A 25,031-nucleotide genomic window follows, 5' to 3' on the forward strand; every position below is an offset into this window, starting at 1 on the left:
AAACAGCTATGTACTATTCTGTGACAATACCTTAATTTACTTAGGCAGCTCAATTGATGGAAATTTCTATGAGATAGTTCAGGAATATCTGGGTTCCATGAGTCTCTGTTCAGTGAGGAGTTTCTTGCTGTCCTCCTCTCAGACCTGGGGTCTAAGTGCTGTGTCAAGTGCCATTCCGTGTTTCAGCAGGGGACTGAGTCCAGACCTGCTCTGTTGATAACTGAGTCCAGTCTCTCACTTACGATATCTGTGTCTGATGCAAAACATTCTCTAGGACTGTATTGCCTACAGTTTTCCCCTAAAGAAAGTGCCATCTTCCCAGCCCTAGCCATACAAAGTTACCTGTAGGATTGACACAGACCGTGCCCCTTGCTTTGCTCAGGTAAATGGTTATTTCTTAGTTAGCCACGTTCTGTATGGTAACTTCAACACTGTTTCTTTTCACATTTAATTTGAAGCTCAACTTTTTTATTCAATTCCCATTTGGACAATACATTGCCTTTCTCTCTCCCCGACTTCGTATTTTTTCTCTTCTTGTGGTATACACCAACTTCATACGCGAAAGTAATCTTCACCTCGGAAAAAGTGATGACCCGGATAGGGTGAGCCAAAAGTAGCAACCCTAACCTAGTCCATGTTGGGATTCCAGGGGGATGACTTGGAGATGGGACGGCCTGCAAGCCATGTGTGAAGGGGGGCTCTCAGGATCAACGCAGGTGAATGAGGAGGGGAGGAGTGGAGGGAGCGAGGAGTGGAGGGAGCGAGGAGTGGAGGGAGGGGAGGCCCGCTGTGATGCAGACTCAGCAATGGCCTCACGCACTCACAGGTGGCTCTGATTCTAGACTGACCCTTCAAACCCGTCCCCAAGTGGGCCAAGATGGCCAGGTTTTTATCCTCCTTTTCTCCTATCCCCTACTGACCACTCACTGCATTGGGCTCTTTCTGGAGAGAAAAGTGGCTGCCTGCCACCGAAACTTCCCAAAGGGGCCGACCGTCAAAAGCTGTCTGCCATGAGTGCCCCCAGCAGCTGGGGCAAGTCAGTCACGGGAACACCTGGGTGGTGCCTCGCAGTGTCCACCACAGACAGAACAGGCCAGGACATGGTACTCATAGTCCAGCCCCTTCCTGTGTTATAAGCTCAGAGAGACACGACAATTCTGTCTGCTTCCGGGCTCTGTCCTCTCTCCCTGCCGTGCTACCTGTGTTGGTGACTGTGGTTTGAAAGTTCTTAATGTGTTTTTCTTCCTTTTCATTATCTTTTCGGGTTTTAATACAGCCCTTGCTTGCTTCTGCTTTTGCTGTCCTTGGCATAGTCTTTTAGGGAGACGTCCTCATTTTCTTTTTGCTGATATGACAATCAGTGTATCCTCTGCATTACAGTGGCTGTAAATGTGATCTCAGCTTCCCTTTCCTGCTAGTTCTGAGGGAATAGTGTGCTTCCAAACATGAGTTTGTTTAATAAAATCTGGGCTACTCTGTGTGGCATGCTGCCGCTGCGCATACAATTCCTTTTGCTTTCCTTTGAAGAAGCTACTGTTACAGGGAGCTCTTCCCCCCCTCTCCCGCCTTCTTTTTTCAACCCACAGAGCGTTTCCATACAGCCCACTCGATATTGCCTGGCAGCACGGGGGACAAGAATAGCATAGAGAACTAAAACCCACAGAGGCGCTGCAGCCTCCTCCCCTTGTGTACTTGGGAGCTGAGCTGCTAACAAGTGGCAAAATTGATTCATTTGAATTTCATCTCCTTTCATTTCCTCTGCCTTCCCTCTGGTGCCGGTGATAATGAGTGGTGAAAATGACCCAGGACTGAGGAGGCAGATGGGGTGGGAAGAGATCAGGGGTTGAGATAGTCTACCGTCTGAATAATCAAGAATTAGCCTTGGCTCCCCCACCTTCTGCAGCTTTATCTCATCCCACAGCAGCCTCTGGACAGAGCTGCCAAACAAAAGATGCTTCCCAGGCAGCCTCTGGCAAGACTTTTGCTAGATTCTTCCTTGCTTTAGCACCAGAGAGACATTTCAACGAAGCTTCCATCTCAGTTATCTCAGACTCGGCCATCCCTGGTGCACCCGTGAGGAGTACCATGGAAGCTTTATGATAGCAGATAAAGAAGAAAGGGACGAACCTTTCAAAATACATTCTCGCCCCTTTCTGGACACCCAGACATCTGGTCTGGTCTGGTCAACAGAGAAGATCTGTTCACACAGAGAAGTGTTCGCAGAGAAACACTTTTTAAAGAAAGAACTATGGCAAGAATCATACTTGCTACTGCTCTGTCCTAGGGGAGAAATTTCAGCCAGGTCAGGGAATATGTACCAGCATCAGTAAAGAATAATGACTGCCCCTGTCCCACCAGCAGAATCTCTGCTTAGAGTACTCGTTCCAGCCACTCCCTCCTAGTTCTGGCTGTAGAATGGCAAGCACGACCTCTGCCACAGATTATTGCTCATCATTGTAAAGGGACCTGACTGGATCCCTAAACAGACGATAATACACTATCTGGAAAGTAGAAGAATCAGCTCTTTATAAGGCCAAGGCCTCAGTTTCCCCATCGTGTTCTGGCAGGTGGAAAGACCTCAGTGTCTGCAGCCCTGTGATGTTCCCCTCAACTCCAGGGAGTTCCAGCAGCTGAGTACAAGGAGCCCTGGTAGACTCAGACGCACCAGGTCCCCGAGGGTTGACAATGATGTCATTGCTTCTAAAGTAGGAGAAAAGAGAGAAATGCTGGCACATCTTTAGAAAAAAAAATGTACTTAGCACAGACTCAGTCTCTCCCTGACTCACTCTCCCTTCATGCAGTATTTTACCTTCAACTTTGACTGGATGTTCTTGAATCTTGCTGGCCAGTCTGGGGGCATAGGCTCCATGACAGTGCATCTGGGTCACCAGGACCAGTCTCAACATGTTAAATAACACTGGTCCCTCCACCAGGCTGACCTCCCTCTGACAGTAGCCATCCCTGGGTCTAAAAGAGCAGAGACGCCATCCTCTTGATTTGCCAGGTGTCAGCTTCCGTGAATTGGACAGTGCCTTTTCCATTTCCCCAGTGTGCGAGGCTGACTGCTTTTGTTTTGAACCTGATTATAACCAGCTCACAATTAGCGTCTCTGTCTCTTTCCTTCTTCTCCCCTGTTTCCATATAGACTGCTGTACAAATGAAGAGGTGGCAAAGTCTGCCTTGTTAAGGGTGAGCTGACCTCCCCCCTAGGACTTCAGCCCTCAACTCATCAGGGTCTTCGGTTCTTTGTTTTCAGCCATTCGGTCCTATATTGAGCAAACATGTCCTGAGTACATGCTGTGTTGTTGGCCCTAATGCAGCTCTTGGGATACCCACAGCTGTGACAGTCAGATGGTTCACAGGCCCACCCACACATGAGTGTTTTGCTCTGCTCTGTCCAATCCTCCCATCTGTGATTATGGGAATTGCTGAATTGGAAACAGGAAAAGAAAGAAATGCTCAGGTAGTTTGTGTTCCTCTTACACCGAGTGTTATTAAATCAGGGAAACGGGGAGATCCCACCAGGCTCATCACCTTCCTGTTCTTACATACTATGGCTACACAAAATAAAAGCCACAGGTCGGGGGAAAAACAAACGGGATCGCACTTGACCAAACATGAGTTTGTTGAGCTGAATGCATTGAAAATTTGATTTAATGTGCTAGCACTTCGGTCATCATTTCTGAAACCACCCCACAGGCGGGGAGATTTGTGACTACATGTTAATATGATGGTGGTTTACTTTTTTAAATGTATGTAACCTCTTAGAGGTGACTAGATGGGGCTTTCCATAATCTTGTTTTGCAAATGGCTGTCTCTCATTTGACTTTCCTAGCTTCACCTGAACTGATTCCTATCCTCTTCACTTATCTTATCTCCTGGGGTGTTCAGTAAGGACCACAAATGCCAAGATGGAGAATATTTATTTAAATGGCATGTTATACAAGGAGATAGAGGAAGTCATACTGCGTCATGCAGATAATTAATGAGTTTGGAAAATTGTGTTTGGTTGTTGTTGACAAAAGCTAAGTCCCTGGGTAGCTGTTAATTTTTCCGGTTGGTTCCCAGAGGAAAATCCAGCTAACTCAGGGCAACATTATTTTCCTATGGAACTTCAGTGAACTCTATAGTATGAAAAAGATGCACCATATTCTCAGTTCTGATTTGTTTTTTTGTTTTTAAGGGGTTTTTTTTCTTGCAAAAAGGGGGATTTCTCTTGGTTGGAATTAAACCTATGTCTAACTGAGAAGGTAGAGGGCTCAGGTGAAGAACAGAGAGGCAAGAACATTTCCAGACTACATCCAAGCCTTTGGTTTAAAGTAGAGCCACCCCATTTGTCCACTGGCATGGTTAGGTCAACAGGGGCAGCCTGTCCAATGACCTTACTGTTAGAATTAAACTGACACTGGCAGTATTGCACCAAGTTTTTTGTATGACTTCATAATTCTACATAGTTTGTTGGTTTTTCCATTGTTTTCTCCTTTAAAGAGAGCTTAAGGTTTTTTCTTTTAAGAAAATGTATTACAAGATAAAGTAAATGAGGGAAACTTTGCCCTTACATGATTCCCCGTGTGATCCTTGAGATGATGAAATTTGAAAATGTATATTAGAATGCTTCACAGAACGAAGAATCTAAATCTGAAATCAAGGGAAAATCACGTGGAGTTCAGGGGTGATTTATACACCACTTGGCTTCTGATAACAGATTGGAGGGGTAGCAATTCTACTTGGCTTGATGGATAATAGTTCAGGAAAAAATAGGAGATTCAAAAGAGCTACTCTGGTTATGAGATGATTCTTGGCTTTGCATTTTATACATCATCTGTGTAATCTGTCTCAACACTAAGTCCCAGATCTACTTCACTAACTCTGGAACCAGATTTTTGAATTTATAGTTAGGAGGAAAACTGGAGAGAAGAATTAGCTGAGTGAAAATTATTTCTCTATTCGGGCCTGAATAAGGGAGAATGGGCCCTTTGCAGACAAAGCACTGGGTGAGAACCTTTTACTATCCATATACTGGCAATAACCCCTGAATTAACAAAAATGTGATTTCAGTTCTGTTTCATCAGGATTGCCAAGACATGGCATTTAAATTCTTCATGCAATCTCTAGAACCTTTGCTTCCTTTGTAGTTATCTCTTTGATGTTTCTCTTTGTGTCTGCACAACAGATTTTGAGAGTTGCAAGCACTAGGAAGGTTATACACATATGCCTAGAACTACCACACTGGCTTGGTTTCCAAGCTTATGTTTAAAACAAAAATCATTCAACAAAGAGACACAGCTAACATTTATTGTGCACTGACAGTGGCAGGTCCTACTCTAGGCACTTTACTTAAATCATCTAAGTTTATTCTCACTACAAATAGAAGATATAAGTACTGGGTTATACTCATTTAACAGATAATAACACTGAGGCAAGGCAAAGTTAATTCAAGAACTGGGATTTAGATTCAGTCTAACTCCTGAGTTCCCACTCATAATCAGCAGCCTGCACTAATAGAGTACTGACACGAATATATTTTACTTGGTAATCAGTTTTCTAGGCTGCTTAGAGGTTATATTAATAACTTGGAACATTACTGAGTGCCATATTCAACAAATAGAATTTAATAATTTGGTTTCTAAAGGCAAAGGAACTGCTGATGTCTTTCAATGTTGGGTAATTACAATATTTTTGAATGATATCTCTCTTATACTTTTATCAGGAAATGTACCATTCTATTAGTTATTAAAGTTTATATGTAAAATATCAATCAGGGTTAGTAATGAGAAATATAAATATATTAATTGAAAACAATCATGTGTCAGTTAGTTTTTGTCACATAAGAAATATCCCCCAGCCCAATGGCACTCCCCCAGCCAGGAGTGGTTTGATGGTTCTTCTGGTCTTGGCAGGGCTGACTCATTAGTCTATGGTCAGCAACAGATCTGCTAGTTGAATGATCTAGGGAAGGCTATTCTATATATTTGGAGTATGGCTGGCTCTAGGTTGGGATACCTTAGCCAGAACAGCTGAGGTCTCCTGTATATGATTTCATATGATCCAACAGGCTAGCTAGGGCTTTTTCATCATATGGTGGCAGGTCAAGGTTCCATGAACTGGCATACTGTCACTTTTGCCTTACTGTATGGTCAAAGCATGTCCTATGCCAGCTGATTTGAGGAGTATGAGAATAGACTCCACCTCTTCATGGGAAGTACTTTTCAGGTAACATTGTAAAAAGGCATGGATAATAGAGGATGAGTATTCATGAAAGCCATTTTTGGAAACCATCTACCAAACATGTCAAATAGATATATTATCATTCCTATTTTACAGGTGGAAACATAGATGTCTAGTATTGTGTATATGCCCTAAAAATCACAAAATAAATAAGTAAAAAATTACTAGCATTAACTAGTAAAGGTTGAATGACAGACAAACATAGGAATGCCTAACTCTAAAGCCCTTTTTTAAAAAAATATGTTTTAAAGTTTTAAATACCTTTAAAGTTCATATCATTAAATGATATTTTCAAAAATAAAAGTAGTGTAGGAAGGTTGGTCGGAAACTCAATTAGATAGAAGAAATAAGTTCTAGTCTTTCATAGCACAAAATGATGATTACAGTAAACAACCATATATTGTATATGTCCAAACAGTTAGAAAAGAAAATTTGAAATATTTCCAACACAAAACTATTAATAATGTATGAGGTAATGTTACATGTATACTAAATATTCTCATTTAGTCTTTACACATTATGTGCATGTATCAAAATATAATGTGCATCCACAAAAAATAAAAAAATATAAGTAGGGCAGTGCCCATAGCTCAGTTGGTAGGGCGCCGGCCACATATACCAAGGCAGGCAGCTTTGAACCCAGCCTGGGCCTGCTAAACAACAATGAAAACTGCACCAAAAAAAAAAAAAATAGCCAGGCATTGTGGTGGGTGCCTGTAGTCCCAGCTACTTGGGAGGCTGAGGCAACAGTATCACTTAAGTGCAAGAGTTAGAGGTTGCTGTGAGCTGTGACATCACAGCACTCTACTGAGGGAGACAAAGTGAGACTCTGTCTCAAAGAAAAAAAAACCAAATACAAAAACAAAAGTAGTATCTGATGAGAAAATACCACAGTATAAAATTGAAACACAATAACCCATTCATCTTTATTTACTTATAGGCATGAATAGTTTTAATCAAGGGAAATTTCTTTAATTAAATAAAAATTACCCTTATTAATAACTATGAACTATTAATTTTTTCATCTCTGTCTACAATAGACATTATTTGATGTTGAGCATTTATGATAATATTATGCAAGCTGATAGCAATCAAGTAAAACTAGAATTTTGATTTGCAAAACTTGTTACATTATACTTCTCCAGAATATTTGGGTAAAGTGAGACTGTTATTATTCTTAGTTGTTACAGTAGTAGAGGTAGTATAAAATGTTGTTCAATTAGTCTGAATTTATCAATGTCTCATTCTGTGGGTGGTTATTCTGAAAAAATGAGGTATGGGGAGGCTTTCAGCAGGGTCCTGGTGTATTTGGGAAATTAGGGAAATTACTAGTTGCTTTACTGAAACTTCTCAGAACCTTTAACAGCCTGATTTCCATTGTGGCTCTCAAAGAGAGTGTTTTTCAGACTTACATGATTTCAGAATACTGATTTGGTAGAACTTTCAGAAATCTAGCTTTCTATAGAAACTTTCAAAAATCTGAATGTGATTCTGACCCCTTTGAAGACACATATTTAGAGTCAATAATATATGCCATATGTCTTCTATGAGACAGGCATTATCAGAAGCTTATCAGAAATCCATGAGCTGTGTATTATATAGTTGAAGACAGTGAGACTCCAAGATTCCCCAGCTGGTGTCAGAACCACAGTTGAATTTGGTTTTATCTAGCTTCAGTCCTATGGTGTTTCCTGTGTACTTTGCTGAGATTCAGAAAGTGTAAACGATTGTTAAGGATGGCTCAGCTGGTGAGGATATATGCATGTGTCATATCTTTTTGTATCTTCTATTGCTCCTAACAGAGAATAGGTTATCAATCAATGTCGAGTGGCCAAACCTCTTTTTTATTACCTAGTTATCATTATAATTATTCTCATGGTAAAAGAATTACGATACTAGAAAATGGCATAAGATAAAAAGTAAAAGTTCTCCTCTATTCCAGCATCCTCCAGAACCATTCCTTAAAGCTAAGCCTACTATCAATTTTTGATTATTTTTCCATAACTTTCTAAAGCTTTAGCATGTGTGTAGTCTATGTGTGTGTATCCTTCCATTCTGTCTTACACAAATAGGGTAATATGTGCTAATCTTTCCCTCAGTGATACATATTTGACATCTTGTTAGGACTTGCAGATTGCTTCATTTTTTTGTTGATGATCATATTTATTAAATCAATTTCATTATGTTGAATATTTGGATTACTTTTAGTTTGAAAATATTTTCTTTTTTCATTTATTTATTTATTTATTTATTTATTTTTGAGACAGAGTCTCATTTTATCACTCTTGGTAGAGTACTGCGGCATCACAGCTCTCAGCAACCTCCAGCTCTTGGGCTTAGGTGATTCTCTTGCCTCAGCCTCCTGGAATAGCTGGGACTACAGGCGCCCACTAGAATGCTGGGCTATTTTTTTGTTGCAGTTTGGCCGGGGCCAGGTTTGAACCCGCCACCCTCAGTATATGGGGCCGGTGCCCTACTCACTGAGCCACAGGCGTGGTATAATAAACAGTGCCTCAGTGAAAAAAAAACCTTATACATACATGAAATCATATTTACAGTTATGTTTTTGTGGAAAACACATAAAGGACATTAATTTTTCCTAGTGACTACTCTTAGGAGAAATAGAATAGTGCCCCCAAAATGTTATAGAGATAGTAAATAAAGGTTTTTTTTAAAACAAATTTTTGACAAAAAAATAGAACCCTGACTTTCTGGTCTTCTCTATTCTAAACAGAGAACAAAGGGAATGAGATGATGGTTTATAGCAGGTATCTTGATGACCAAAATCCACAATTACTAAAACCAGGAGAGGGCAACTCCGGCTCTTAAAACTGCTACCTTCCCCGTGGAACAGCTCTGTGTGGTTTAGTTTGGGTTCTATGAACAGAGGTTCTATACAAACTAGACAGACATAACCAATCTTTCCCCCTTTTTAAGACATTGCCCATTTTAGTCTTCAGTGGCTCTTCCAATGATGTAGACTATGAATGAAATAAATTTAATTCCACATCATTTATGATAGCAAAAAGTGGGAGACAACCCAACCATTTAACAAAAGAATGATGTGTACATACATCTAATAGACAATCCCATTCACTGAAGTGCTATGCAAGCATTAAAATGATGAATGTTGTGACAATTTAGAACCTTGAAAGAGACACGATTGTTACCCATGCTAAAATGGAAACCATAAAAATGATGTATGTATACACATGTAAGGCCTAGAAGAATAAAATATTTGTGTTACATGATTGAATTCTTTATTTAAAGAAATTCAACTGGAGTATAATACTATTTGTAAAATTCGCAATTAAGAGTCCACAGAAACCAATCTCTGTTGATGTCTGAAAGACCATGGGCCCTGTCCAGAGGGGTTTGTTTTAGTCTCAGTTAGGGATCTACATATTTTTTTTAATGGTACTCTGTAGATTTGGTTAGACTCTCCTCTGACCCTTACAGACACTGTTTATAAGTGAGGTAACCATGTGCCACATTTGGCCTGGGACTGTTCCTACTTGAACCTGTTTCATCAGTGCTGCTTTTCACTTTCAAATGTGCCTTTTTAGAATAAACTTGTGGACCATCTCACTATAAAGGGTACATTAACTCTCCTGTTCACACACATTTTCTATCCCATCCTCGTCTTATATTGCCTAGGTAGCAAACATCACCCGCAGGTCATAATTTAGCTTTCTGCGCCTTAGAAAATATGTTACAGATCAGTGATTTCATGTTATGTCTAAAGCAAAAGAAGAATATATCCACATCATCGGTGAAACTTCAGAGACCTTGTGCATTGTGATGGCCCTTTCCCAGGAGCTTTTAAGATCTCTTTATCTCTGTTACTTATTCTTCGCTTTATTACATAATAACCATCTTATAATTTGACATTTTTGTTTTCTTCCTTTGGCTACCAGGAAACTCAGAGCCAACTGAAGTGCTTGATTGCAGCAAAAACTCTTAACTAGTAAGATGGGGAGTCAGAACTGACGTCCACTTCTGTTCTTCACATACTACAGTATTCATTTCCTATGGCTGCTATATTATGGCTGCTATAACAAATTGGGACAAACTTGGTGGCTACAAACAACAGATCAGTTCTCTTTCAGGCAGAAATCTGAAATCAGAATAAATGAGCAAAATCAATTTGAGGGACCAGGTCCACACTTCCTCTGAAGGGTATAAGGGAGAATTCATTGCTTGTCACTTTCAGCTTCTAGGGCTGTCTGAGTTCCTTGACTTGTAGCTACATCACTTCAATCTCTACCTTAGTTACATTGCCCTTTCTTCTTTTTGGTTAAATATCCCTCTGTCTTCTTCCTATAAAGATGATTAAAATTATATTTAAGGCTCATCCAAGATAACCTCTCCATCTTAACATCCCTAACTTAATCACATTTACAAAGTCTCTTTCTATAACATGTTCCAGGTTCCAGGCATTAGGACTTAGATATTTGGGGGCGATTTTTTTTATTTTTTAGTTTACCACAATCTATCCTCTGGCTTTCAAAGAGTCACAATTATTCTCCATGAAAAAATATATTCACCACATCCCAACATACCCCCAAACTTTCAACTTATTGTAGCATCAATTCAAAGTTTAAAATCACATCCAAGTATCATCAGCTTAAAAGGTTTGGATTTCATCATTTAAATCAGATATGGAAAGATCCTGGATATGAGCCTTCCTAGAGGAAAATTCTTTTCCGTCTTTAGAGAAAAGTATTAGCCCAGTGCCCTGCACATAGTGGTGCCTGTAAAATGTCCCTTTCATCCATTTTCCTCACTACATGGTTTATTTTCTTTATCATTCCATGACGATGCTGTAGGTGTGTCTTCAAATGTAGACCATTTAGATCCTCCTTGGAATAACATGGAAAAGTCAATACTCCATAAAAAATATGATTGACTCTCTAGAAAAAGTAGGGGGAAAGGGACCACCAAAATAAGGGCAAAAACAGTAGACTAAACAGCAGTCCAAGGCTGCACATCATCACGTCACAGAGAAGACAAGATGTGAAAGGATGATGGTGGTGGTGGTAGTAGTAGTAACTCTTACTGAGAAGTTATCGTGGACAGAATGTTTTCTAAGGGCTTTACATGTGTTACCTCAATTAATCCTCACCACACCTTTGTTAACCCCCTGTTCAGATGAGAAAACTGTAGAGAAAATACACATTAATAAGTGGCCATGCCATGCTCTCCATGTTGCCACCCAGTGTGCCCTGCACATGTCACATAGGATAATATACCAGTCTTGGAGCTTGTGAAATGCAATTTCAGAGAATTGCTGCTCATTTGACCTTGAGTTTCCATTTTGTGTCAGTCCAAGGCCAACTAGGATTCCTATGACTTTACTGCTTCAACAATAAAAACATAACTTTTCCACTTGACGTTTTGGGTTTTTTTTTGTTTGTTTGTTTGTTTTTGTTTGCTTGTTTGTTTGTTTTGAGACAGAGTCTCACTCTGCTGCCCAGACAAAAGTGCCATGGTGCCAGTGTAGCTCACAGCAACCTCAAATTCCTGGGTTCAAGCCATCTTCTGACCTCAGCCTACTGAGTCGCTGAACTATCAGTGCCTGCCACAATGTCTGGCTAATTTTTCCATTTTTAGTAGAGGTGGGGTCTCGCTTTTGCTTAGGCTGGTCTCCACCCCCTGAGTTTAAGGGATCCTCCTGCCTTGGCCGCCCGGAGTGGTAGGATTACAGGCATGAGCCACCCTGCCCAGCCTTGAAGTTCTTTATAAAAAATAAAAATTAAAAAATATAAGCTCTCCTACCCCAAATTTCTATTTGAAAAAAATTTGACACTTTCCAATAAGTTGAAAAATTGGTATAATGAACATTTCTGCATTCATCACCTTCCCTTTACAAATTGTTGGTTCTTTTGCCACTTCTGTATATATGCGGATATAGTTTGTTTTGCAAAGTAATTTGAAAATTATAGTTATTGCAACACTTAACCCAAAATACTCAGCAGGTACCCCTTAATAATAAAGATTATTCCTGTTTATTCATATCATGATAATGTCCAAGAGATATAAATTTGATCCAGTGGTATCTAACACATTGTCTACATTCAAATTTCCCTAATTGTTCCAGGAATGCCCCTTTCTCGCATTTTCTTTAAATGCAAAACCTGATCTTTTCCAATATCTTTAGTTGTGACGCATCTTTTCCTTTATTCTAGAACAGTTCTAAGGTCTTTCTTTTTTTTTTTATTGTTTTGTTTCTTTGCTTTTGTATTTTGCTGTTTTTCTTTTCCATCAGTGACCTTTCAGAGTGAATCTGGGTTAGTCACTCTGTAAAATGTCCCAAGTTCCAGATTAATCTGGTCCTTTCTTCTATTTGGTTTTCACATACTTTTTCTAAGAGCAGTTTAGGTTCACAGCAAAATTAAGTAGAAGGTACAGAATTCCCTGATTCCTCTGCCCCCAGCATACTCACAGCCTCTCCCAATATCAATATTCTATAACAGAGTGGTACACTTGTTATGATTCATGAACTAATACTGATAGATTAGAATCATCTGAAGTTTGTAGTTTACGTTAGGGCTCACTCTTTGTATCATACATTCCATGGGGAGGTGAAGCACAGGGAATTTTTAGAGCAGCAGAATTACTCTGTATGATGTTTCTTCTTGATGAGATTCAGGTTAAATGTATTTTGTCATGAACACTGTTAGGTAACGTGAGAACCACTTCCTAGTTGGCTGTATTTGAGACAAAGAAGAATGAGGATCTCAAAACTGAATGATCTGATATTTTAGGAAAATAACTAAATACTAAAACCTATGGTAGACCATCTTTGAATGGTCATTGGCAGTTTCTGAACTATATCACACATATATTTTATTTTATGCTCATAATTATGAGACCAGTGAGGTGGATATAAGACATGATGATAGTCCTTGGGCAACCAAAGCATGGAAGGATGAGTGATTTGCTCAATTTCTGAAATTCATTTCTTGGGAAGCTGAGGTTTAAATCTAGTTTCTGGACCTTGGTTTTGGATCTCAATCCTATGCTTTTCCTACCAAGCCAATGAATGTTATCACAATTTATCTGGTATAAGAAAGGTAAGGCAGGGTTTAGCAGGAAACAAAAAATTTTAAATGGTAGCAGTCTCTCATCCTACTCAGAAATCTGGCTGATTTCATCTTAACTTAGGGCTTTCTAAAGGCAGCTTTTAAGTTATCTTAGAGTCTGGTGAGTCTCTGGGAGCCTACATTTATGTAGATTATGTGTTAAAAGTTTGCAAAGCTCTCAAGTTGTAAATGCCATGAGCACTTGCTGGGAAAAAATAGTAGAAAAGCAGAAAGAAACCAAGATGGGTAGATTCCCACTCACTCACTCTATAAACATGCAGAATGTTGCATAATAAATACAGATGTTAGCAAAGACAGTACTATCTGTATTCTGTGATCAGTACCCAGACGAGGACGACTATTGCATTCAAACGAAAGTGGATTTTTAAAGTGTATTCATTTGCTTTTCCAGTGCATTAATGGGTAGAAAGAACTTTTAAATCCACCCTAAAGATATTCGGGCACTAGAATATGTGGGAAGGAGGCAGTGCATTTGCAAGTGTCAGTTTTTCCCCCAAAACATTGAGAGTTTTTTTAAAGATTTATTTTGTGAAATAAGTTTCAAAAAAGGAAAAGCATTCCCTAAACTGACCGAGATCTGGAACAAATGGATTTCATGTGACTCTGATAAAAGTTCTGTATCAGAGTGGCCTTTACGAAATTCTAACAGATTTTCCAAACCTTTGATTTTCCCAAACTTTGTAAGAAAAGGTCATCAGAGGGCTGATTTGGCATTTGAAACTCAACACTTGTATTTACAGACTTTCCATTTCAAAAAGTGGCCTGGAAAAGAGACGTATTAAACCAGCACTTGAATGGGCCCTGTTGAGACATCTGAAAGCCAGGTTCTGTCCTTTGGCTAACCAGATATGTGACTTTGAGGAGTTTCCATCCAATGACTTCCTCTACTATCTTAGAACAGGACTAATGATGTCTACAATGTGTATGTCACACGGATGTTTAGATGTGATCAAAAGGGAGTATCACAAGCATTTGAAGTAGTTCATAAATGTATAATTTTGGAGCTTTTCACTTAACAGCAGTTCTCAACCCGTGGATCGTGACCCACAGGAACTGTATTAAAGGCCCACGGCATTAGGAAGGGTGAGAACCACTGACTTAGAAGCATCCTTCAGCCTTTTCCCTTTCCTTTCACTAACCAACTAGTCTTCTTTTCAGCATTCAGAAATTCTCCAAATGAAAAATCTATCTTGGTCCTTGTTCCACATCTTACTGTAATGAGTTGAGAAGAAAAGAAATACAGAGTTTAGGTGTAAAATAGTGGATGGTGCCATGTTTGACCACATATGCTCTGGAAGCCAAAGTTAAGGTCTTATCATTCTGTCACTTAGCAACTGTTACCATGGACAGATTACATAATGTGTTTAAGCCTCATTTTTTTCATCAGTGCAAGGGTCCCAATTTCTACCTTTTAGGATGTTGTGAGGATTGTGTGAGGTTATATACGTATAGGTATCCAGAATAAAATGCAACTTTCCTTTTTGTTTCCACTGTTCCTTTCATCTCTATTCTCTTGGTCATCCTGCCTAATCTCTAAATGCAGACTTCAGTCAGCCCCATAATTTTGTGCATCTTAGATAATAGGTTGTCCTCCTGTTATTTTAAGTCACAAACTCAGTTAATTGAAACGAAAGTAAAACTTAAATATCATTTAAAGGTCTAGTTCAAGAGATTAACCAAAAACTCTGAATTTTATTTAATATTCAAATATTCTCTCCTTCCCTTTGTTTTAGGCTCAAAGGGAAAGGAAGTAGAGTGGCCCTCCCATCCCATCCCTTGCACAGATGGGCATTACTGGGTGCCAGTTCTGGGAGAGAGAATGGGGTGAGAGCCTGGTGCTGAGCCTGGTGTCTGAGCCTGGTGCTTTTCTCCGAAGGCTTTTTCATGCCTCTACCACACATGGATCCCCTAACTCTGGTAGAAGACACAGTCTGGGTGATCATTTCCCCCAAATCTCAGCACCAGCCCTATTGTTTCTGGAATCCTTTTGCCCTACCAAGGAATCCTATGGCATAATGAGCCGAGACCCACATTCTTTTCCTTTGGAGATCTCTTTCCCCCTGTTGACCATGTCTAACCCATAGGAAGTAGTTTCTCATGATTTACTGACAAATTCTGGAGATACAGGCTCACTCCAATGTCAAAACATCTCCTAACTCCTCACCAACTTCATCTTCAAACAACAGATTATCCTGAGTACTGTTCTAGGAGCTATATCTTTTTCCACAGCTGAGGTCATAAAATTAACCTATTCCCTTCTTTGGGGAGGTGACAGGGTGGGTACATTTTGACCCTATTTATTCTCAAAATAGGAAAGGAGATGTTAGATTTACAGAACATGTGTCAGCCAAGCTTCCTGTGGTAATTTAACCCTACCCTTTGGAACTCTGTATTCATTTAACCAGGAACCTAGATGATTTCATCACTTCATAAATGCATATAATAAGTGTCAGGTAAATGATAGCTGTTTTATGCTGAAATGAGAATAGATCCTTATTCTTTTCAATAAATATTTATTAGATTTCTTACCAGGGGAATGTGAGAATGTAAAAACAAGCAAGACCCTGAGTCTACTCTCTGGAACCTCATGGTCAAGTAGTAGGGAAAATAAACTGAGGTCTTTAATTTGAAGTGGAAATGTTATATAATATAGTGGACACTAGGATATTAGAGAAAGGAAAGTTTAGAGATTTCAGGATCTCCCTTCCTTAAATAATTCTGGATCTGAAACCAGATTATGTTTCTACTAAATACACCTATCAGGATCCTCTCTTCCTCCTATATCTGCCTGCCTTGTCAGTCCCTATCCCAGACTAAATGATCACAGCTGTTGTTATTAATGAGCCACCTAAATGACTCATGGGCCACATCTCCATAATTGGATTTTAACAGGAAAGCTATTCCAAGTTGTAGAGATTCTCGGCTGGGGTGGCTTCTGATAAATCTTGTGGTTGGGGTATAAAGTACCTTTCATCATCAGCTTTGTCAGAGAGCTGTGTTCAGATTTCTCTCTCTGTGTATGGAAGTAAGGAGGGAGGGACAATTGGAAAAGAAGATTGTTATGAACCACAGTGGGTCGGTAAAGCCTTCTGACCAGCAGGATGACATGCATCACCGTAACCTGACAGTCGAAAAAAATGGAAACAGAGTGAGAGTGCAGAAGCACACCAGGAAGGAGGGCTGTGCTCTTCCCAGACGAAACGATGGAAATCTGAACTAGGAAAGAGACAATGTGAATGCAAAGCGAGGGATAGACAGAAGGGAGGATGAAAATGAAACTTTTCAAGAAACCAGGAAGGAAGAAAGGATAGCTTATCAAGGAATGGGAGGCCATTGGGTGGAGCCGAAGGATGAAAGTTATGATTTCACTTTTAGGTATGCCCAGTTCGAGGCCCCAGTGGACTCTTCCTATAGTAGGCAATCAAGCCTGGAAATATAAAACCAAAATTCATGGCAGGGCTAAATACATGAGTGAAGAAGTTGTATCTATGAACATGATGCCAAAGGGCAGAGAATTATTTAGGTCTCAACTATCTCTAGTTATTTACAACTACGCAGATTGACGTCTTATGCAACCTATACCGAGTTTATAGGAAAGTATAAATTTTGTATGGGAAAGCCCAGGTACTCAAACTTTAAGGTTATGTGGGAATAAACAAAACCACTGAAATGAGAACAAGCAAATACTGTTCATTCAGAGCTTTCTATAGCAAGGAAGACAGTCACCATCCCTTACATTTGGCAGGGACTCGAAGGAGACAAGCAGGAGAATGTTAAAGGCTTTACATTGGGGATAAAAGGAAGACTATAGGTGTGCCCTGATTTGAGGCTGTTGACGTGAGGACACAGAAGGCAAGCCAGCTAGACAAGCATGCTAGGTGATTGGTTATGGGTACACATTTACCTTTCTCTGCTTGGTCCTAAGTTGAAATCAAGGTAAAAAATTAGGGAAGCTTCAGTTATTAAGCAGCTCCTGGCTGATTTGGCCAATGTCACAGAGGCTGTAGCTTGGTTTCTGATGCCCGTTGCTGTAGATTGTGGGTCAGAGTTCTATTTTTATATCTGGTTTGCCCATTGTCCATTTGTATATTCAGTCTCTCATCATGAAACATGTTCTGCTTTTAAAAATTCATTATCTTCCCATTTGTCTTTGCCCTCTTGCTCAACATTGTCCAACTCTGACATGCGCTGAACACCTACTTCTGAGCTGTTAAGTTTGGGTTAGTTATTTGGGCTAATATTTGGATTAGTTTGGCCTAATCATTAGTACCTTTGTGCTATTATCTTTTTAAATTTATTATAAAATAAAATACATCTTTATACCATAAGAAGTTACAAATATAGAAGGATATAAAATAAAAAAACAATTCTACTTTTTATCCAGACAGCCCCTCAGTTCAACAACTTGCTCAGAGTTAACTATTTTTTTTTTTTTTTGAGACAGACTCTCTCTTTGTCTCTTTGAGAGTGCTGTGCTGTCACAGCTCACAGCAACCTCAAATTCTTGGGCTCAAAGTGATTCTCTTGCCTCAGCCTCCCTGGTGGCTGGGACTACAGGTGCCACCCCAATGCCTGGCTATGTTTAGATACAGAGTCTCACTCTTCCTCAGGCTGGTCTCTAGCTCGTGAGCTCAGGCAATCCACCTGCCTCAGCCTCCCAGAGTGCTAGGATTACAGGAGTGATCCACAATGCCCAGCCTAAAGTTAACTATTATTAGTAGTTTTGGACATAGCCATATCCTTTTGGAAATGATCTATCCATATATAAGAATATTATACAGATACATATACACACATGTATTTGCATATTTATCTGTTTAAAAAATTTTAAATTTGATCATACTTATTATTTTTTCAAGATGGTTTTGGAAGTCATTTTTGGACAAACATTCTTAAATTTTGATAGATATTCTTAAAATGCTCGAGTAGAAAAAGTGCACCATTCTATTCTCTCATCAAGTGTTTGAGAGTGCTTTATACCTCACCAATATTGACACTAGATAGTCTTCCTAATTTTAACCAAGATGATAGGTACTTAAGCTTGAATTTATTTTACTGTCAGTGAGGTCAAGAATATTTTCATGTGGTTTATTTTCCATATAAAGCATACCTTATATACACTATCATTTGTGTATATTGTTTTTCTGCCCTCCCCTCTCCGTTTTTAAGAGACCTCATCATGTTGCTCAGGCTGGATTTGAACTCCTGGGCTCAAATGACCCTTCTGCCTCAGTTTCCCAAGTAGCTGGGATTATAGGTTCACACCACTGTGCCTGGCACTCCATTTTTCGTTTGGATTAGTCTTTCATTCCTTCATGAGGACTTTTTTCTATTAAAAATATCAGCCCTTCGTTTTTCACCTATTCTTTGGCTTTGTGTTTGGCCTTACCTTTTTGGCATACAGAAGTTTTAAATTTTAAATAATAAAATGTATGAGGGTTTTTTTTCCACATTGGTTTGAATTTTGTGTTTTGCTATATTCTTTTTTTTTTTTTTTTGCTCTCTAATCAAATCCTTCTATTTGATAGCAAAGTTACATAGGCTATAAAATTGGAAGAAATTGGTATATCTGGTACACTCAGTTATTTCAGAGGGTTAACCAAAGCTTTGACGTTAGAACCCCAGTGCATCCCTGAGTATCCTTTAATAATGAGAACAAAGAAATAAGAAGCAAGACAGAGGTATTAATTAGCTGACTAACTGTCTTACCAATGAATGAATACCCTGCTAAGTGCACTTTCTTTTTCTTCTGGAAACTGTATTTGATGGTTGCCACTCGATCCCAGCATTAAATGCTACAGCTCAGAAACCTGTGTGGTGAAAAAAGAAAATATGTGAGTAAGACATGAGTTTGGGGATAAATGGTCTTCTTCTACGGCATAGCCGGTAGCTAAACAGCACATCCAGAAATATCGTGCCTTCCTGACTGACACAGACATGTATGAAGGGAATGAGTGGGTGAGAACAAAGCAGTGTAATGAGCTGAGAATTGTGAAGGGGGAGGTAGGAGGTAGAAAATACTGTTTATCTTGGGCTGTCCCTTCAGGGGATCTTGGTCCTTATCAGCAGGACAAGCAGTGACTGCTACTGCTGTTTGTTTGTGCTCTCAGCAGTGGGATCCCAGGCCCTTGTTTCTGTTGGACACACTCATTCTAAACTTGAGAAGGAGGCACTATTTTTGCCTGGTGCCTGCTTTGGGTTTGTGTGTAGATTTGCTTCATGGCAGAACAGGAAGGAGTTTTAGGTTTTCAAGCTCTAGTCTGCTGGATGATTACCAATGTCAGAAGAATGCCCACCTTTTTCTTCTCTGAGGCACATCTCCTCATATTTTCCTTTTTCAATAGCCACCATTGACCTATCCAGTAATTTAAGACAAAGTCATACTGATAGTCTCTTCGGAAACTAGTGGTTCAGTATCATGAAGTAAAGAGCTGCTCTTCCAGCCTCCCTGGTGAGGATGACCTTGATTTGATATTTTGATCATGCTGTCTGCCTCCTGGACATTGGTCGTAGTCTACTAAGATGGATGTGCTGCTAAAGCAACAGAAATTTATTTCTCACAGTTCTGGAGCCTGGAAACTTCAAGATCAAGTTGCCAGAAAATGTGCTGTCTGGTGAGGGCCAGTTGTCTGATTTATAGATGGCCACCTTCTGCCTGTGTCCTCACATGGCAGAAGAGGCAAGAGAGTTCTCTGGGGCCTCATTTATATGACTATTAACTCCATCCTGAAGGCACTGCTTTATTGATCTTATCACCTCTGAGAGGCCTCACCTCCAAATACCTTCACATAGGGGATTAAATTTTAACATATTAATTTTCAGAAGGTGCAAATATTCAGACCATAGCAACATCCAGAGACTCAGGTCTTTACATTTTTCACACTGGCTAAGGGACTGGCTCTAGTAGCTGAGTCACAGTGGGCAGCAATCAAGCCAGTCCCAGAAGGTTTATTCTCGAACATCACAGAAAGAAAATGAAATACTTAGTTTGAATCCAACATCTTTGAATGCAAAGGACGCTTTGCCTTGACGTTCCCAACAAACATCCCGTCCAGTGCATAGTTGAACCATTTGGGACATGATGGACCCTTTTCAGGAGGGACTGTAATTTGATGTAGAGAATTCAATATATGTCTTAAACACTTCTAATTTGTAACCATGGCCATTGGACTGATCCTTATGGAAAAACCATGACTATGTCTGCTGAAAAAGAGTTCCATTCTTCCCCCTATCTCCTAAGAGATGATTGTGTCTACTATGGACAGAATCCATAATCCATCAAAAAAGTCTACTATGTTGACATGTAAAACCCATGGACATTTGACGAGCCAATGTTTATGTCAAAAATATTGACACAAATAATTACCATAGAGAAAAAAAGGCACAGCTAGATTCTTTAATATTTTATTGCTTCATTCATACAATGGATAATTTAGCCCTTACTACCTGCAAAACACTATGCTATGCATTGAGGACGTATTCAGGAATAATAATAGTAACTACAGCTGACAAGCTTTGAGATTTTACTACCTATTTGGCACTATGCAAAGTGCTTTACATGGATTATCTCATATAATTCTCATTTCAACTTCGTAATTAGATACTTTTACAATCTATATGAAGATATGGAAAATGAGGCTTAGGGAAATTGCAAAACTTCCTCAAGAGCACACTGCTAATAAGAATTAAGGCTGGGATAGAAACCCGGGGTACTTTCCAACTTGTAATTCTTTTGTGTTGTTTCTGCAGGAGGCAGAAAAATGTCTCTGCCCTCAGGGAGCATATAGTCTGCTTTAGAGAACACTCCACTACAGCAAGTCTTTGAATCCATCTCATGAGAAATGTGACATGTGACCTCCAGAAAAGGCTTCTCACCTTCTAGCAGGTGTCAGGCTGTGTTTATACTCAGTGAATGGAAGTCACTTGGTTATGCCCCCTCCCCATATTTTCTCCAGTCATATCCATTTCTTCGGTCTTCTGTGTCTTTTCATGCCCTCCTCCTAACATTCTTGGCCTTGTCCTTCTGCTTCTCTTTCTTCTCTGAGTGTCTTCCCTTCCATACGTGTTCATTTTCTCTCTCTCCCATCTAGACAATTTCTAAAGTCCCCAGATGCCATGCAATGCAGTTTTGAAGGAAAACATGAAAGAGAAGACACTTCCACTGCAAATGAAAAGAACTGTTGATGGATGGCTTACTTAGCCTAGAGGTCCTACTTTAATTTAACATTCTCTGGCATTTAAGGGACATTCTAAAAGCACATCCACTCCACTCTGCTGTTGCTAATCTCATTTATTCCATGATTAACAACCCGTTATGTTTTCAGCTCACATTAATCTTCTCTTCTGTGAGTTTGGTAACATTTGGAGTCATTTCCCTCTGTATTTATCCATCTGGGATGTTCATAAAAGATAAGTTTGCAGAAAGCCATTTGTTGCTCATGCAGAAAGTTGTTTGTTGCTCGTTGCTATAAGAGGAGTGTGAATTCTCTCCTTGTTTCTCAGATCCTGGGAGGAAATCTCAGTCAGGCATGGATTCCCCTTACAATGCAGAAGGGCCCCTCTTGACCTCCACGAGATCCTCAACTTAGAGTAATATTCACAGCACAGGGGATTGGGTTTCAACATAACCACATCAGAAATACAGGCAATGCTGGATGGGCCTGACTATCCCAGGCAGCAGATGGGGTCAGAAGGGAAAGGTGAGGACAGTGGAAAGAGCTAGCAGAGTAATGACTCAGAACGAAGTCTCTGGGTAGGGTCCTGGCTCTACACCTGAAAGCTGTTTCACCTTGGGCAGGTCACATAATCTCTCTGAGATCCACTCCTCCCCACTGTGAACTGGTCCCACAGATGTGCTGTCTTCTCTATATCGGAGGGTAGCTTTGAAGGTAAACTTAATTCTTATCTCTGCTCTCTGCTGTTGAGTGAGCTTTATAACCTTGCTTATATCACCTTGGTTTTGTAGTTTCTATAGTTCCTGCCAACATTAATGCTGTATATACAGAGGGTACCTGAAAAATGTATACACATGTTAAGAAAGGAAAAAACTGAATTAAACTTTTAATACTCAAATCACATTTGACATCTGAAGTGACAAGAAGTGTTCAATGTGACTTGTATTCATCTTCTGTTATCAGTATATATTGAATATTATAATTTTGATACAGTTTTTTTCCTTGCTTAATATGTGTATACATTTTTTGCCACCATGTGTGTTTAGATGGAGAAAGAAAAGAGAAGATTAATCTTTGGGGACGGCTTAGAGACTAGTCTTTCTTATATCTCATCTCTCATCTTATATAAAGAAGTCTTATAGGGAAGCGCCTGTGGCTCAAAGGAGTAGGGTGCTGGCCCCATATGCTGGAGGTGGCGGGTTCAAACCCAGCCCTAGCCAAAAACTGCAAAAAAAAAGAAGTATAAGTGTGTGTCATATTTGAAGATATATTGGGGAGGGATTTATTTAGAAAACAAAGAAAATCCTTGGAAATTCAGTTAAAAGCATCCTCCCAGCTATGATGTAATTTCAGAAGGCCACAAGGGAGGTTCTGGAGGTTCTTGGTGGTCAGCCTCCAGCAATATTTATTCGTGAAGGTTGGGATGTATTTATTCTTTTCTTAAGTCAAATAAAGTGTTTCTTTAGAGTTAATATCCCAAACTGGACATCCATTCAAAAGCCATAAGAGATCTTCCTGTCTGTGGTCATTAGCCATGAAATATTGACATTATTTCTCACTGCTGCCCAAGTGCAGGGCTAAATTGCATTAATGCATCTATTATTGTAAAAAGAATGAAAGATGAAATTAAATTTTATTGGTGTAGAATTTAGAAGGGGTCCAGGATGTGGAGAGAAGCAGTAGAGATGAGAAAAGCAGGGAGTGTTTGCTCTAGTTCTGTACAGCTGAAAGCAAAACAATAGAATTCGGAAATGTTTTCATTTATTGACCGTTCTCTCCCATAGCACCTGGGATTTCAGCAGGAGACTCTACTATTTCGCAGATAACTCCCAGTAGTGTTGATCGAAATTACCTGTATAACTAATGCTCCTGCCCACTTAGAATATCAGACACCTGAGAGCACTTTTAATTGCAAAGTACCTCCCTCTGCAAAAGAGCTAATTACATCTGTTTCCCTTTCCTTTAGGTGCCCAACCAAGGACAGGAATAATGAAGAGACACATGTGTTAGTTGCAGCCTTTTAACCACCAAAGAAGGAAATCAACGTTGCAGACAGGACTGGAACTGTTGCCACATGTGTTGGAGTCAATGAGGAATGGGCTCGTGATTATGCTGACATTCCAGCATGAATCTGGTAGACCTGTGGTTGACCCGTTCCCTCTCCATGTGTCTCCTCCTACAAAGTTTTGTTCTTATGATACTGTGCTTTCATTCTGCCAGTATGTGTCCCAAGGGCTGTCTTTGTTCTTCCTCTGGGGGTTTAAATGTCACTTGTAGCAATGCAAATCTCAAGGAAATACCTAGAGATCTTCCTCCTGAAACGGTGTTATTGTATCTGGACTCCAATCAGATCACATCTATCCCCAATGAGATTTTTAAGGACCTCCATCAACTGAAAGTTCTCAACCTGTCCAAAAATGGCATTGAGTTTATTGATGAGCATGCTTTTAAAGGAGTAGCTGAAACCCTGCAGACTTTGGACTTGTCAGACAATCGGATTCAAAGCGTGCACAAAAATGCCTTCAATAACTTGAAGGCCAGGGCCAGAATTGCCAACAACCCCTGGCACTGTGACTGCACTCTACAGCAAGTTCTAAGGAGCATGGCGTCCAATCACGAGACAGCCCACAATGTGATCTGTAAAACCTCTGTGTTGGATGAACATGCCGGGAGACCATTCCTCAATGCTGCCAACGATGCTGACCTTTGTAACCTCCCTAAAAAGACAACTGATTATGCCATGCTGGTCACCATGTTCGGCTGGTTCACCATGGTGATTTCATATGTGGTATATTATGTGAGGCAAAATCAAGAGGATGCCCGGAGACACCTCGAATACTTGAAATCCCTGCCAAGCAGGCAAAAGAAAGCAGATGAACCTGATGACATTAGCACTGTGGTATAGTGTCCAAACTGAGTGGCAATGAGAAGGAGAGTAGTTTGTGATTGAAGTAGAATAAGTGATTTTCTTCTCCCATCTATTGTAAACCTTTCAAACTTTGTATTTCAGTTTCTTTTGAATTATGCCACTGTTGAACTTTTGACAAACACTACAACATACTAGATAATTTTAGTTTAGGTGATCCACCCCCTTAAATTGTACCCCTGGTGGTATATTCCTGAGTAAGCTACTATCTGAACATTAGTTAGCTCCATCTCACTATTTAATAATGAAATTTATTTTTTTAATTTAAAACCAAATAAAAGTTTAACTTTGAACCATGGAAAACAGAGTGACTTATTGGACAAGAAGACAGTACAGTCATTCCACTTGCTCTAAAGAAAAACAGACAACCCTTGTGAACCTAAAGAACTATCATAATGAAAAATATGTTATTAAGCTCTACTGTACACTGGGGAGCCATAGCTGAATTATTGGCCAAATAAAGTATCTGTCAGACTTTAAAATACTGAGCCTTGCTAGGTGATTATACACAAGTGTGGCATCCTGCAGAGGCTTAAGTCAGGATGCTTTTTGGCATTTATTCTTCAGGTATGATTAGTTACAGAAAGCAAGTACTTA

At 39.7% G+C, this 25,031-nt stretch overlaps 1 protein-coding gene across 3 annotated transcripts in view; it reads left to right on the forward strand.

The window, feature by feature from the left end:
* The window catches only part of LRRC3B (leucine rich repeat containing 3B), an 87,301-nt gene extending 62,564 nt beyond the window's left edge, over positions 1-24,737 (forward strand). For all 3 annotated transcript variants that reach the window (XM_003781753.1, XM_023512827.1, XM_023512829.1), the window contains exon 2: positions 23,475-24,737. In XM_003781753.1, coding sequence (XP_003781801.1) covers positions 23,634-24,413 — 780 coding nt within the window. In that variant the 5' untranslated portion in view covers positions 23,475-23,633 and the 3' untranslated portion in view covers positions 24,414-24,737. The remainder of the gene's footprint in view (positions 1-23,474) is intronic.
* Positions 24,738-25,031: the final 294 nt, after the last annotated feature.

The sequence above is a fragment of the Otolemur garnettii genome, unplaced genomic scaffold, assembly GCF_000181295.1.
Source record: "Otolemur garnettii isolate 467f Iridium unplaced genomic scaffold, OtoGar3 scaffold00002, whole genome shotgun sequence".
NCBI lineage: Eukaryota > Metazoa > Chordata > Mammalia > Primates > Galagidae > Otolemur > Otolemur garnettii.